The sequence below is a fragment of the Coprinopsis cinerea genome (assembly GCF_000182895.1).
Source record: "Coprinopsis cinerea okayama7#130 chromosome 10 map unlocalized cont3.10, whole genome shotgun sequence".
Taxonomy (NCBI): domain Eukaryota; kingdom Fungi; phylum Basidiomycota; class Agaricomycetes; order Agaricales; family Psathyrellaceae; genus Coprinopsis; species Coprinopsis cinerea.
The window spans coordinates 1,009,841-1,022,520 of NW_003307535.1; the positions used below are offsets into that span (position 1 = coordinate 1,009,841).

The 12,680-nt window shown below is 51.4% G+C and overlaps 6 protein-coding genes across 6 annotated transcripts; 2 read left to right on the forward strand and 4 right to left on the reverse strand.

The window, feature by feature from the left end:
• Positions 1-76: 76 nt before the first annotated feature.
• Positions 77-2,257, forward strand: CC1G_15293 (eukaryotic translation initiation factor SUI1 family protein; the record flags this gene model as incomplete). Its single annotated transcript, XM_002910340.1, has 7 exons — positions 77-253; positions 307-484; positions 545-1,454; positions 1,510-1,788; positions 1,847-1,998; positions 2,055-2,189; positions 2,238-2,257. The coding sequence occupies 7 exons, from the start codon at positions 77-79 to the stop codon at positions 2,255-2,257; spliced, it is 1,851 nt and encodes a 616-aa protein (XP_002910386.1).
• An 85-nt stretch (positions 2,258-2,342) lies between these two features.
• CC1G_08766 (rRNA (adenine-N6,N6-)-dimethyltransferase) lies at positions 2,343-3,632 on the forward strand (the record flags this gene model as incomplete). Its single annotated transcript, XM_001834083.2, has 7 exons — positions 2,343-2,494; positions 2,546-2,558; positions 2,616-2,764; positions 2,819-3,056; positions 3,115-3,366; positions 3,418-3,527; positions 3,590-3,632. The coding sequence occupies 7 exons, from the start codon at positions 2,343-2,345 to the stop codon at positions 3,630-3,632; spliced, it is 957 nt and encodes a 318-aa protein (XP_001834135.2).
• Positions 3,633-4,982: 1,350 nt separating this feature from the next.
• CC1G_15294 (hypothetical protein) lies at positions 4,983-6,114 on the reverse strand. Its single transcript, XM_002910341.1, has 4 exons — positions 5,968-6,114; positions 5,828-5,909; positions 5,167-5,764; positions 4,983-5,097 (listed from the first exon to the last, which is right to left on the reverse strand). Exons 1-4 carry the CDS (start codon positions 5,978-5,980, stop codon positions 5,047-5,049), a joined length of 744 nt encoding a protein of 247 aa, XP_002910387.1. The 5' UTR covers positions 5,981-6,114; the 3' UTR covers positions 4,983-5,046.
• A 317-nt stretch (positions 6,115-6,431) lies between these two features.
• CC1G_08767 (hypothetical protein) lies at positions 6,432-7,281 on the reverse strand. The gene is made up of 4 exons (XM_001834084.2): positions 7,155-7,281; positions 7,073-7,100; positions 6,910-7,020; positions 6,432-6,848 (listed from the first exon to the last, which is right to left on the reverse strand). The coding sequence occupies exons 2-4, from the start codon at positions 7,077-7,079 to the stop codon at positions 6,616-6,618; spliced, it is 351 nt and encodes a 116-aa protein (XP_001834136.2). The 5' UTR covers positions 7,080-7,100; positions 7,155-7,281; the 3' UTR covers positions 6,432-6,615.
• Positions 7,282-7,668: 387 nt separating this feature from the next.
• On the reverse strand, positions 7,669-8,557 carry CC1G_15295 (hypothetical protein; the record flags this gene model as incomplete). Its single annotated transcript, XM_002910342.1, has 6 exons — positions 7,669-7,681; positions 7,811-7,928; positions 8,039-8,059; positions 8,256-8,296; positions 8,415-8,496; positions 8,542-8,557. The coding sequence occupies 6 exons, from the start codon at positions 8,555-8,557 to the stop codon at positions 7,669-7,671; spliced, it is 291 nt and encodes a 96-aa protein (XP_002910388.1).
• A 3,011-nt stretch (positions 8,558-11,568) lies between these two features.
• On the reverse strand, positions 11,569-12,548 carry CC1G_08768 (hypothetical protein; the record flags this gene model as incomplete). The annotated part of the gene is made up of 3 exons (XM_001834085.2): positions 11,569-11,822; positions 11,898-12,444; positions 12,495-12,548. The coding sequence occupies 3 exons, from the start codon at positions 12,546-12,548 to the stop codon at positions 11,569-11,571; spliced, it is 855 nt and encodes a 284-aa protein (XP_001834137.2).
• Between the last annotated feature and the right edge of the window lie 132 nt (positions 12,549-12,680).

The following is a 12,680-nucleotide window of genomic DNA, read 5'->3' on the forward strand; positions in this document are numbered from 1 at the left end:
CGCTACGGGCCGCTAGCATCCGCCAGTGATCTTAAGCGCCGAGATAACGGCACTCGCAGTTTGAACCAGAACCACGATGTTCAAGAAGGCTTTCGGCAACCTGAAGACGTCTGCACCGTTGCGTAGTTCGGACCGACGTAAACTCAAGCAAAAAGTCGTTTCAGCCTATGGAATCTCTCCAGAGGATGGCGACCTTCTGGTCCCAGATGGCTTGGAGTCGCTCAAATTCACTACCCATCTCGATGAACCTGGAGTAAGAAGAAATGATCCTCCTGTACATTGAGCCGCGACTTCATGTTTCTGTAGATTCTATATCTCTCGAGTGCAGGTGACCCTTTGTGGTTCACCGTTGGAAAGGGCTCGGAGGATCTGATTCCGACTACGTATACATTGTGGAAGAAGCCCGATCTCCTCCCGTTCCTCTCGACTCCGGAGCCCGTTATTCCAATACTCTGTGGAGGGGCAGATCTTATGATACCAGGAGGTGCGATTCTTTTACACTATCAAGCCCCAATTCTCTAATCCACTGATACCACCAAGCCAGTGATTCACCGCCCTCGCTCCCTCGCAGCGGGCCAATTGGTCTGCATTCGCAAGTATTCTCGCAAGGATGGGGTTCCTGAACTTTCGGTGCCCCTTGCCGTCGGAAGCATGGCCCTACCCAGCGACCAAATCGAAACCGGGCAAGAGAAGGGCAAAGCGGTCCACGTCCTCCACGTTTGGAAGGATCACCTCTGGGAGTTGGGTTCGAAACCCGATGTTCCTCCAGGAGAACCTCTCCAGTCCAAGGAAGAACCAAGCGAATCTGGAGACGCTCCCGAGACCGTGGCCCAATCCGAGGCACCACAAGGAGAAGACGCTCCGCCGCAACCTAATATTACGCCAACCGATGCCTACATTTCATACACGCCTTCCGAAGTTACAGAACTCTTGCAAATATCGCTCGTACAAGCGATCGCGGTGTTGCTCTCAAAATCATCCTCGTCGACCTTCCCAATTCCCGCGACCCAATTCTACACCAATTATATCCTTCCATCTCGTCCCGCATTCCCGACATACGTATTAGCTCCTGCTTCCCTTGGAGCGGATGCTTCGAAGACTGGTGAAGAACGTCCGCACATCGATCCCCAGGACATCAATATCAAGGCTTCGAGTCACAAATCACTTACGACGTTCCTCAAGGCCGCTGATAAGCAAGGGCTCATCACGACGAAATCGCCGCAGAAGCACTCGCAGCAGTCGGACCTGCTGATCCTGTCCGTGGCATCGAAACACCCCCTGGTTGCAGCACATAAACCTTACGCATCCGTGAAGGACATCGAACAGAAAGCCGCGAAAAAGGCTGAGCGGGAGAACAAGGACAGGGAAGCCGAAGCTCACCGGGAGATTGAGGTGAAGGAATTACTGAAACCGCATCTGGTGACCGTTGATCTGTTTAGTGCAATGGGGGCAGAGTAAGTAATTTGGTTGTGCTCCACTCTTCGTCGACTTATCCTCCCCCCTCGCTAGCCCGAAGCAGCTCTACATGCCCTCGGAAGTTCGATCGGTCATTTTCAATTATGTGACCTCAAACGACCTGGTCAACGCGAACGACAAAGCATACATCAACCTGGACCAGGTCCTTGCAGCCTGCGTTGCCGCGAAATCGAGCGGGAAGTCAAAAGGAAAAGGGGTCGACGCTGGAGTATCAATCGATTTCATGAAGCGCGATGAGCTTGTGAAACAGGTTACTTCGAAGATGCAGAGCTGGTATGAAATTCATGTCCCAGGAAAGGATGTAGTGCAAAAGTGGGTCTTTTCCATTTCTCCTTCACCATCCGCTCTGATCGATCTTTGCAACGGACAGGAAAGGAACTTTGAAACCCATCCAGGTTGTAATGAAGATTCGACAAGGCCGTAAAGCCTCTACTTTAATTACAGGGTTCGAACCCTTCCTGGTTGTTAACGGCGATGATATGGCTGAGGATCTCAGAAAAACGTGCGCTGGTGCTACCTCTGGTAAGCTTTGTGTTAGGTAGCTTCTCACTGAAAATACTAACCTCGCCAAATACCAGTTTCCCCGGTCGCAGGAAAGCCAGCTGGATCAGGACTCGAAGTACTGGTTCAAGGTAAACAGTCATCCGCAGTTCTGGAATATCTTACGGGAAAGGGAATCCCCAAGCGATGGATAGAAGTTAGCGACCTGGTTGGTAAGAAATAGGGTCCTAGCCTATTCGCCATTAGATCACAGTGTATAGGACAGCTTTGGGATCAATAGTCGTTATCTAATCTTATCAATTGAGATTGCCTTGGCATCCATCAATTGCATTTTGTACCCAAACCACCACGACCCCGCGACGACGATGCCCAAAGCGACCTCCGAAAAGCTCTCAAGAGCGCACCGGCCAGCAGTAAAAAAGAAGGACAAGGATGGCTCAGGATCCGCAACAAACCCGCTCTTCAACACCCAGCGCTTTGGCCAGCATATCTTGAAAAACACCCAAACGGCGCAGAAGTCTGTCGTTTGAAACCCTGGATCGTATACCTGACACTAATCCCTACTTAGGATCGTCGATGCGGTAGGCTAGTTCTGCCTCGTTCCAATAGAAACTATGTGACGAGATCAAGAACCCTAGGCGAACCTCAAACCGACGGACAAGGTGTTGGAAGTTGGTCCTGGAACGGGAAATCTGACTGTCAAAATCCTCGAGAAAGCGAAACATGTGACGGCCGTTGAAATGGACCCTCGAATGGCCGCAGAAGTCTTAAAAAGGGTACAGGGAACGTAAGTTCGTTCTTTATGAAGTCTCGAATCCTCACATGAACGTGCTTTATTTAGCCCAGAACAACGGAAACTCGAGGTTATTATTGGGGATTTCGTCAAAGCTGAAATTCCATACTTCGAAGTCTGCATTTCCAACACGCCGTATCAGATCTCCTCCCCGCTGGTGTTCCGACTATTGTCCCATCGACCCTTGTTCCGAGTGGCGATCCTCATGTTCCAACGCGAATTTGCATTGAGGCTGGTGGCACGACCAGGAACCTCGCTATGGTCGAGACTCTCCGCCAACGTCCAGGTTCGAGTCTCAAACAAACACCGTTTCTATTCAGTTCTCTAATACTTTTGCTTATTAGCTCTACGCGAAAGTGGACAATATCATGCACGTGAACCGAAACGATTTTAGACCACCGCCCCAAGTCGAGTCATCTGTGATTCGGCTGGTTCCTTTAGACCCCCCGCCACCTGTCAAGTTTGAGGAATTCGATGGCCTGAATCGCATAATCTTCTCCCGGCCAAACAAAACCGTTCGAGGGAACTTCCAGGCGAAGGGTGTGATGAAGATGCTTGAACAAAATCGGAATACTTGGCTGTCGATGCAGTCGATGGTACGTCACCGACTGCTTCCAAGTGACATCCCATTTGACATACCTTTAAAGGCGGTGGACAACGAGAACACGTCGATCAACGAATTGTTGGACAAAATTCTGGAAGAGGGAGGGTGGACAGAGTCCCGTGCAGCTAAAATGGACATTGATGAAATCCTCAAGTGAGTACTCCCCTGGGTCACGCATGTGGACGTTATGTACTGATAATCAACTTTCCTAAAAGACTACTGGCAGCCTTCCACGAGGTTGGCATCCACTTTTCGTGATGCAGCTGTATGTGTGCTAGCTATCGCATCCGCTTCGCGCCACTGTCGACTACAACATACTATTATGCTTTCTGATAGCATCCAATAGAGTAGGCCCTGCTTTGCCCTGGGTCCATCGCGTACAAGGCTTATGAAGTCACCGGATGCTCTCTCGGGTCTGATAGACAAACGTCCCATCGATCATATCTCGCCCTGGTATACCATCTCAGATTCCCCCGTTTTCCCATTGTCCCCCTCCGTCTCCCAAACCAGGGTGCTAACCTTGCTTTGTCGCACAAAATAAGAATAGGGTAGAAAGGTTGTTCGATAGTCCACTTGACCTCTCTTTCATTCGTCGTCGCGTTCGAATGGGGTCTGTTCTTTTGCAAAGAATGCATGTATATTTATAGCAGAATCTGCATCACATCGTCTTTAAGTAACTATTGCCGTCCGGCGGAGTGGGAATCAAGTCAGAGATACCCAGGTAAGTCTCCATCCCTACAGGGCGGTAGATCCACATTTCCCCCTCCTCTAGCCCACGCAGATTGTAGTCCTTTCGCACCGGAGGCTGTCCTACGCTCTGTTCAACCACCGTTAAAATACCCAACTCCGATGGTGGTATACTGGATCCGTCGCTCACGCTGGCAAGTGGGACGAGGTCGGACACCACGACAGCTGTGTGGTCGGGGTCTCCAAGGATCGAATACCCTCCAGGATGCACGCCAACCGTCGCAATCCTGACCTTCCTCCACTCGACAATGTCCCCGCGACGAATACGATCATCCCCTCCCCGCCAGCGCCCAACCAGTTCCTTTCCACGGTTAGACGCCCTCCCTTGATAGACTAGGTGTCCATGGGTTCGGCTAATGCTCGGAACGGGCTTGGGAATATAATCGTAATCGTCGAAATATTTGAGGGCTTCACTTGCCAAATCCCAACATTCCCCTCGACCACAGTAGCTACCTGTCCCGAGGAAGGATTCGGCAAAGGAGGCTATAGTGTCTCCGTATGTTTTATTGGCTTCAAGCAGTTTAATCCGGTCCAACGAAAGGGCCCGTGGGAGGTAGTATGCTTCCCGAGTGAGATACGTCTGGTTCTCGGGGTCGTCCGTAGCAAACTTGACTGCACCCCAAAAGACGCTGAGGTCGGAGAAGAGAACGCCAATTCTAGTCGTCTTCACGCTGCCTCTCGATTCCCAAGAAGAGACGTATCTGATGTTAGTGTTGCCTTTGAGTGGCGGAGGTATTCCCGATTCGTGGTACCAGGGACGACTCCAATTAGTCGTTGGTTTAAAGAAGTCGGCAAGATCAGCTGCTGCAGAACCGTGGATTGCGGCCGGAGGATGGGAAAGAACTAGGTCAAAGGGTTTGTCTGGGTATGACGATTTGGGAAAGGGATTATGATTGGATGCATGGCATATTGACGCAAGACAAATTCACGTACTACTACTACCAACCGTGAGCGGTGTCCACGAGGTCGGTTTTGTCTGTGAAATAACGCGTCTCAGCTCCACCTAGTCCCGGGAACACGAACCAGGGCTCTTCGATTAACTTACAGATGCCTTCAATGGAGGAGGTCCACCGACACTGCCTATTGGTTGCGTTGGATAAGGGATCGCCCGAGGAGCGAGATCAATCTGGAGATATCTTGAAAAGAACTCGTCCAACCAGCTGAAGAAAACTTCTTTGTCTTGCTGAGATAAGTTTGTCCAATCGATAACAGGATCCTCGTCTTCCACATAGAAGGAATCCCGTTTATTTAAAACAGGCTTTGTGGACAGAGCCACGGGAGGGGGAGGAGGCGGCGGACCAGAAGATGCAGGTTTGGGAAGACCACCTGTTCTAGACGGTGGAGATACCGCTGTCTGCCCGGGGCGTTTCGGTAATGGAGGACCTGTGGATGGTGTGCGCGAAGGTAATGGAGGTCTGGTGGTGGAAGATACACGAGAAGGCAGTGGAGGAGCTAGTCCCGGTGAGTTAGATAGAGACCTGGATGCTGTACTCGTAGAAGCAATGGAATTGGTCCTGCTGGGTGGAGGCGGAAGAGGTGCCAGCTCTGGCTTAGTTCTCTGGTTGATCAGAGATTTGGGGGGCGGTGGAGGCGGTGGTGGCTTTCCGCTATAAGGATCCCAATTGGTCTTCTTCATTGATACACTAGAAGCATTTTCGACATCGCCTTTGTCAATTAATTACTCTTGGATAGCGTATAGCACCAACCTCGTATTTCGGTCTTTCATATTCTGCAACTTCTCGACACCACTGCTGGTTGTCTTGGCCGCTTTGGCCTTGAGTTCTGCAACTACCCCGGCATCTCGATGTCAATATCGTCGACAGCCTTCAAAGCGCCGGAACCTCACATGAAGGCGCCATGGTTTCGATCTCGTCAGCTGCGATTCGAGCGGTGTTCTGGATAAAATTCGCTCAAAAATCAGTGGAAATTCCCTCCAATAGTCGCGTCCGCAGTCGCTTTGTGGTGCTGTGAGCGTTTGGAGATATAATCTGGGAAGATTGAGATCTTTTAGAGATGGTCGAAGACAGAGAAGAGCGGCAACTGTAGCAGTGTCTACAGGCTTCGGGAATTTCCGATCAAAAAGATCACGTGGACCAGTAACCTTCACGGTTCCGACCACCTCAGTGCTCTCGCCATGGAACAGGGAAGCGGAGAGATCGAAGAAGATAGCCAAGGAGACCTGGTATCGCTGGACGCCGTAGAAGAGGGTAAAAGAGGGTAGCGGCGAATGATGAAACTTCCATTTCAAACTTCTTTGTCCCCGATGCAAAACCGGAGTGTTCCAAATAGTCCCGGCTTCCATGTGAAAGGTGAAATCAGGAAACGGTGAATGGATTGACAATACGACAACAGACAACGAAAGCGAGGTGTGCTACAGAGGGATGAGGCGAATCGATAACTGCTCTCTGAATAAGAAACCCAATAAATATGACAAAATGACCATGCTACAGTTGTTTGAAATTAGCCCATTAGTCCGATATATGCCCTTAAGATACTAGAAGACTGAGGTCGTCGAAACATAAAATATGTGGAAAGCGTTGAAGGAGCCCACTTGAAAGCAACGTGGTGGAGCATGAAAAAGGTCGGTTTCAGAACGTTGCTTCGTGTCTTGCATGGAACGTTCAAGAACGATGGAGAGTCGGTCGAGGTCGATCACCGGGAAACGCGACTGCAATCCGGGAAAGCCATCTGAAAGAGATTCTGCACGCGTCGGTCTTCCATGACAATCTGCGGAGTGGCGACGGGTCAGCATGGTGGTGTAAAGCAGTTGGAGCCGTGGTTGACGCACCTCTGGGCAGTTGCAGTTGGCAGCGGTTTTGTGCTTGTGGGAAGCGCTGGTTTTGCAAGAGTCGGAACCACAGTCCAGAGTTTCTCCAGTGTAATACCGGACATGGAAATGCTGTAACGCGTTAAGGACACGGTCACCCCTTTCGAGAGACAGGTTGACATACCCCGCATCCCCTATAGAAGTCACCGATACTGTAAGGACATGTTAGCCGCCGGCGAGCGTCTGTAACGAGAGAGACAACGTACGCTTCGTGTTTGCACATTTTAGACGGTGGTGAAGAGGTTACTAGGGTGAAACACGTTCAAAGGCCAGACAAAGGCTAGTGACGAGGACGGGAGGCCAAAAGGCGGAAGCGAGCGAGGGACGGAAAGTGGGCCGGGGAGATGGTCGTATTCAGAACGGGACGACCCTATAAATACGTGACGCTTGGGAAGATGTAGGGTTGGGCACCTACCATGTCACTCTGGGCGACGGAGCGATTGAATCTTGCATACCAAAATTACAAATTGTTTATGGACCTAATTTACACAAGGAGGCAATACAGGAAACAATAGTGATGGCCAAGACTTGACACACTCCAGATGCGTCATTCCCACGTGGGCATCATTTCCACTACCATCTCGACCAGATCTCTCCAAACTGGAAATCCCTAACATGGACACAGACCGAGGAACGCATGCCAGCGTGCCCAACGGCCACTCACATCTTAAACCGGTGTGAAAAGTTCTTTACCTTTCAACACAACTCGTAAATGGCTTGTCAAAGGGGAACCCTAATGAAAAAGAGCTGCATAAACCGCCATTCCATGAGTCAAGAACATGATCCGTGGATATTAACGAAATACCTTGCCTCTGACACCCAATTTGCGGTCGCGTTTTACGTTTTTGAACGGCACACACACCCTTTGGAGTCAAAGGGAGCTTCGACGAAGTTCTCGCCGTTTCGTACTCGCAGTCGGTGACCATGCTGAAGGGATTTCGGGCCGTTGTCGAAAGATGCGTCGCCAATGGAGCCCGAAGCTGATGAACACTGGGACCGATTTAGCTGCTGCAGCCGGACATCATAAAGACCTCCGAGAAAGGGTTTCGACACAGCCAGTGAAAATTGAGAGGGCGGAAGCAAAGCGTACGCATGATTTTCGTAGCTGTGACTGGTTGCGAGCAGACATCGTCGTCGGTCAACCATATCTTGGCCACACCGGTGAGGGTCGCGAGTACAGGGAAACCAAGCTTACCCCAGTTGTAGATCCACTCCCGAGTTTCAGGTGTGCGGCAGCAACGAAACTCTGTTGTCCCAACAACGCATGCGCTCCCGGCGGGCGCTTTACGAAATATATTCCAACTTACCCTTGCCTTTCCCGAAGAAACACCTGAATCTCTGCAGGACCCTGGAAAGTGTCCTTGCAAAACCAAGGTTGAGGGTCGACACGCCTTGTGAGACGTAAGGGCTACCCGGGAATTCACAAAAAAGACTTAGCCACTGAGGTTCGGAAGGATGGTACTTACTCAGAGCAGGAGGGCCAAGGCATTTCCGCATATCCTCGAGACGGTTGTACAAACAAGTCGACGGGGATCACAATCGTCGTTCCTAGATTAGGCGATTCCCGATGTTAAATCTGGTTCCACAAATCACCTACAACTCGTGGCATAACTCTCAGGGTTCCACTATCAATCCAGGTGCGCGCACAAGGAAAGTCGGGTTTTACTCACAGGTGATTCGACGGCCTGCTCGAAGAGCGTCAGGGCAACTCCACGATTGTTGCGAAAAGGATATGTGGCCCACGGTAAGCATCTTTGTGACCTTGGACTTCCAATTCCATGATCCATGGAGGACAATTAGCCACCCCATATCGGTTCATTAAACCTAATAGGATTTAGTCGCAGCGGCCTTGCGCCTTGCGCATTGAAGCCAGCAGGTAAATGTGACTCTGAACTTGACAGCCCACAGCCACGGAGTTTGTCGATATGAAGGTACCAATATATTACCCAGGAAATGGGCGGCATCCTGTTATCAATGAAAAAAGCAGGAAGTGAAGCGGCGAAGAGCCGCTCTGAGCCATGAGGCGTGGTGCAAGAATCCTCCCGCTCTGCCAGGCTCGCCTTCCGCGTACAATCTCTACCCGAATAGTCCCTCGAGTCAACCAAACTGCCGATTGCACAGGAGGAAGCGCCGTGATTGCGAGCGAAGCGAAGCGAGCGAGCATACCGAGTAATGTGCGTAGCAGTCAGGCTGCCCGGGCTTTGAGGGGGTCCAAACAAATCCAAATAGACCGGTCACCGAAATGTCGCGAAAACCAGTAATTCGTCCAAAACCCCAATCACTTCTTAAGCTATTCTTATAGGATTTGAGATGTGCATGGGTACGCTATGGCGAGATAGGAATATGTAAAAAGATTGGGGAAAATCGTCGTTCTGTTCGAGAATTACGTGTGTTGAATTCTTCTCCGCCAAAGTGAAGTGGAACACCCAAGAGCCGGACAGAAAAAGCTCAACCCCAGCGCAGCTGGGGTTGAGTGTCAAAATATAATAGGATTTAGAAAAACGCTCGCCCGAAACTGTGACCAAGCGCTTCGCTCGCCCCCGACGCCCCTTGGGGCGTCGGATATACATATTATCTTGAGCGATTCTCTTGACTCGTCCGAATAATACACGAGGGGGGTTGACTGACCAATTAATGGAGAGCTAAGAGTCAGATGAGAATTTGTCAGTCCAGACCATCGAATCGAAATGTACGTACGTCCCAAACCATAAGTATCATTGATTCTCACCAAACCAGGGTACCATAGCGACTTTGAAAGGCGAAGATACCACAGAGGAGGCGCCGAACCATGGAAGATTACCCGACGATGGTGGTCGGGACTCGGGAACAAGCTTGACAACACGAGCGGAAGCAGATCGAGTCACACCGTACCACAGAAGCCAACAGGTCGTCCTACAACCAACACGACGTCGTCACGAAACTTGAAAGCACGCTCGCTCTCCGGAAATAGGAGATAAAAAAATGTTGGTCCCCGTCGTTAGTACCTAGATCGCTTCAGATCGTCCAGCCACACCCAGTTGAATGTTGGCAACCACCGGCATTCAATGCTAAATGACGATCTTGGTGCAATGGTGAGCGATTTCCTTGTTCGCCTGCTAGCACGCTTGTCTTCCTACCAGCTCTTGTTTAACGAAACAGTTTAGGCTCAAAGATGGACTCTTTTACAGGGCCTGTCAAGCTGCAAGGGCTTCCTGACTGTCAATGGCAGCCGCAGTCGACAAGGGTGTGGTGTTGACAGCAAGCGCTCAGGAATCAGCCCCAATAGCCAGCCGCGAACCTGAACACCGATCATTCAAGCTACGTGTTCCCTGTATCTCCGTCTCCACAAACACAAGGGTTTTCCTGAATAAAGACTGGTAAGTGTATCATAATGGTTTAATCCAGGGCATGAAGGTGTTCGTGACTCAACATACCAATTTGATAATTTGTAGAACGTCCGTCGGAATCGCAGCAGACACATTGGCGAACCGCACGTTCGACCAACAGTCTTGGACCCGCTTAGGCTGGTATCGCGGGCTATGTCGTGCGAATCCAAGCCAGCGTCCATGTCCCCTTCCTGTCCATCTTGCGGAGACCCGTTCATAGTGGAGACCTCCCTGGGTGGACTTGGCCGGCTCAACGGCTGCGTCGACCTCTCGGAATGGACTCTACTCCTCTCGGATGTTGGCTGGGTCCATTGGAAAATGGAACTCTTCTCTGGACGTCTCTGAAGCTGATTGCTATCCTTCGCCATGGGACCGACTTCCTCCGAGGCCGAACCGGGTCCCATATCGACGTCTCTGGTTGGCCGGGGGTACCACACCTGTTGCTCCAAACTTCTGTTCTATCCGAAGCTGGTTGGGCCGCGTCTCCCATGGCCTCACAACCGTCCTCGCTCGTCTGCAATCCAAGCGTATCCAGGGGTGCAGTATCGTCAGGGGAAGGTTCCTTCCGAAATGGACCAATGTCCCGATTCCGGCGCATCGACCATCAGGGACAGAGTTTTGGGAAATGGTACGCTATCTTCCAGCGTGACGGGATATTCGTGACGGGGAATGTACGCGAGAGCTAGCTTTCCATACATGGTACGTTGTGGAGGAGAGAAGACCTCAATTAAGCGCCCGTCGTGCCAACGTGGCCCAGTCGAGAACAACGTGACCAGTTGACCTCTACTGACATTCCATCCGTCAACCATTCCATCGTTTCTCACGCGATGACAGGAACTGCAGCCTCGTAAGCCCAGTGGCCCGAGCGTTCTTCTCTGTGGTGCTGTTGTACTGCACCGAATTTTCGGCCATAGTCGATGGAAATAGAATTTCCAATATTTACAAGTTTAACGGTCCCGATTAACGGCCAAGCGTTAACAGGTACGGACAACCAATCACAACTCGAATGCTGAAGGTCACTGAAGGGGACAGGGGCATGTACAATGGGAAAGCCGAGAGGGCCTATTGCAATTGCAGAGAGAAATCTACCTATGGACACACAGTAGGCAAGGGAATACCCGGTGGGCGAAGCGTTTCGTGAACCAGCGCCATCCTTTCGTCCTTGGGCTCCCAAGTACCAGCTTGACGGAACCACTGCGCTTTTCCCTTCTCACCAATGATGCTCAGTCTTGCCACGGTGGATGGAGGGTTGTGTCTACTTGCCTCCATGTTCGGCCACCATAGCCTTCATTCTGCCGTTGATTTCGAGACCCAGGACAACGAACAGGCTGAGGAACACAGCCGAGCCGACGGCGATCCAGCCTGCCCTCCAATTGCCCGTCAGCCATCCCAGCCGCCTTGGTCGTTCGTTGTCTTCGCCGGAGTCTTCGAAGGTGAAAAGCCTTTCGGGGACAGTGGTGACGAACGCTGGGACGCCCAGCATCGGGATCTGGGCCCGGACTTGTTGGCCTATAACGTGAATACGATGGCGCGTTGGTCTGCAATCAACTTGTACCCTCGGTGTAAAATTGCGGAACGGCTCACGGATTCGTTCGAGCATGGAGTAAAGGTGTACCCAGGAGGTGCTGTTGTGGGACGTGCCCTGGTGGTTCACTGGGGGTGGACTACCACTACGCCATTCGAGGTAAGGTGGATGGGCACCTTGCTGGTAGCCGACGAAAGAGGCGATAGAGGCAGAGGCGGTGAGCCACAAAGGACGCGTAATGCGGCGAAGGTAATAGGATGTGATGTGGATGCCTCGCGGGGGTGCTACTCTGGTACTCGCCGTCGAATCAGTGCCCAGCGAGGCAGAGTAGACGGTCGGGTTTCCGGCAGTTGCACCATTATGTGTGCCTATCCCTCGTTCCATTTGACTTTCAAATCTATCAGCGGTTACAGAAGGCACGTCTGACGTGTCTGTTCGAAGGAGATTGCGACACGCCCGAGTGAATGCCTCAGCGGCCGCGGATGCTCTCTCGATGAACCGCGCCATATGTCGCAGTGAAGTCAAGTGGGAAGAGGGAGAGGCAGGCTCGGGAATGTCGCTTATGACAAGGGAAACTTCCCTCAACTTTATAGCGGTGATGGAAAGCTGTACACGGTCAGGACTTTGGATGTCCTTTTCTGGTATACTGCGCAGACAACGAACATGCTTGTAGCTATATTTTGGGACTTGTCGCGGACGTATTCTGCCATGGCGAAGCATTCCTTGGCGAAGCATTCCTCGGCGAGAGGCAAGAAGATTAAGCTGGTTCAAGAGACCATTGAAATCTGGCCTTTACTTTGGGGTGAATTCACGAGGTGGTGAACGCTCTCCACTATAGCACA

What these genes read in the sequence shown, in the direction of transcription:
- CC1G_08767 (XM_001834084.2), bottom strand. An exon ending in CCAACTGCAACTGCCCAGAG is followed by an intron (nt 6,849 to 6,909) that starts GTGCGTCAACCA and finishes GCCACTCCGCAG; the next exon opens with ATTGTCATGGAAGACCGACG.
- CC1G_15294 (XM_002910341.1), bottom strand. An exon ending in ATGAAAGACCGAAATACGAG is followed by an intron (nt 5,765 to 5,827) that starts GTTGGTGCTATA and finishes AAATGCTTCTAG; the next exon opens with TGTATCAATGAAGAAGACCA. An exon ending in CTCCTCCATTGAAGGCATCT is followed by an intron (nt 5,098 to 5,166) that starts GTAAGTTAATCG and finishes GTTATTTCACAG; the next exon opens with ACAAAACCGACCTCGTGGAC.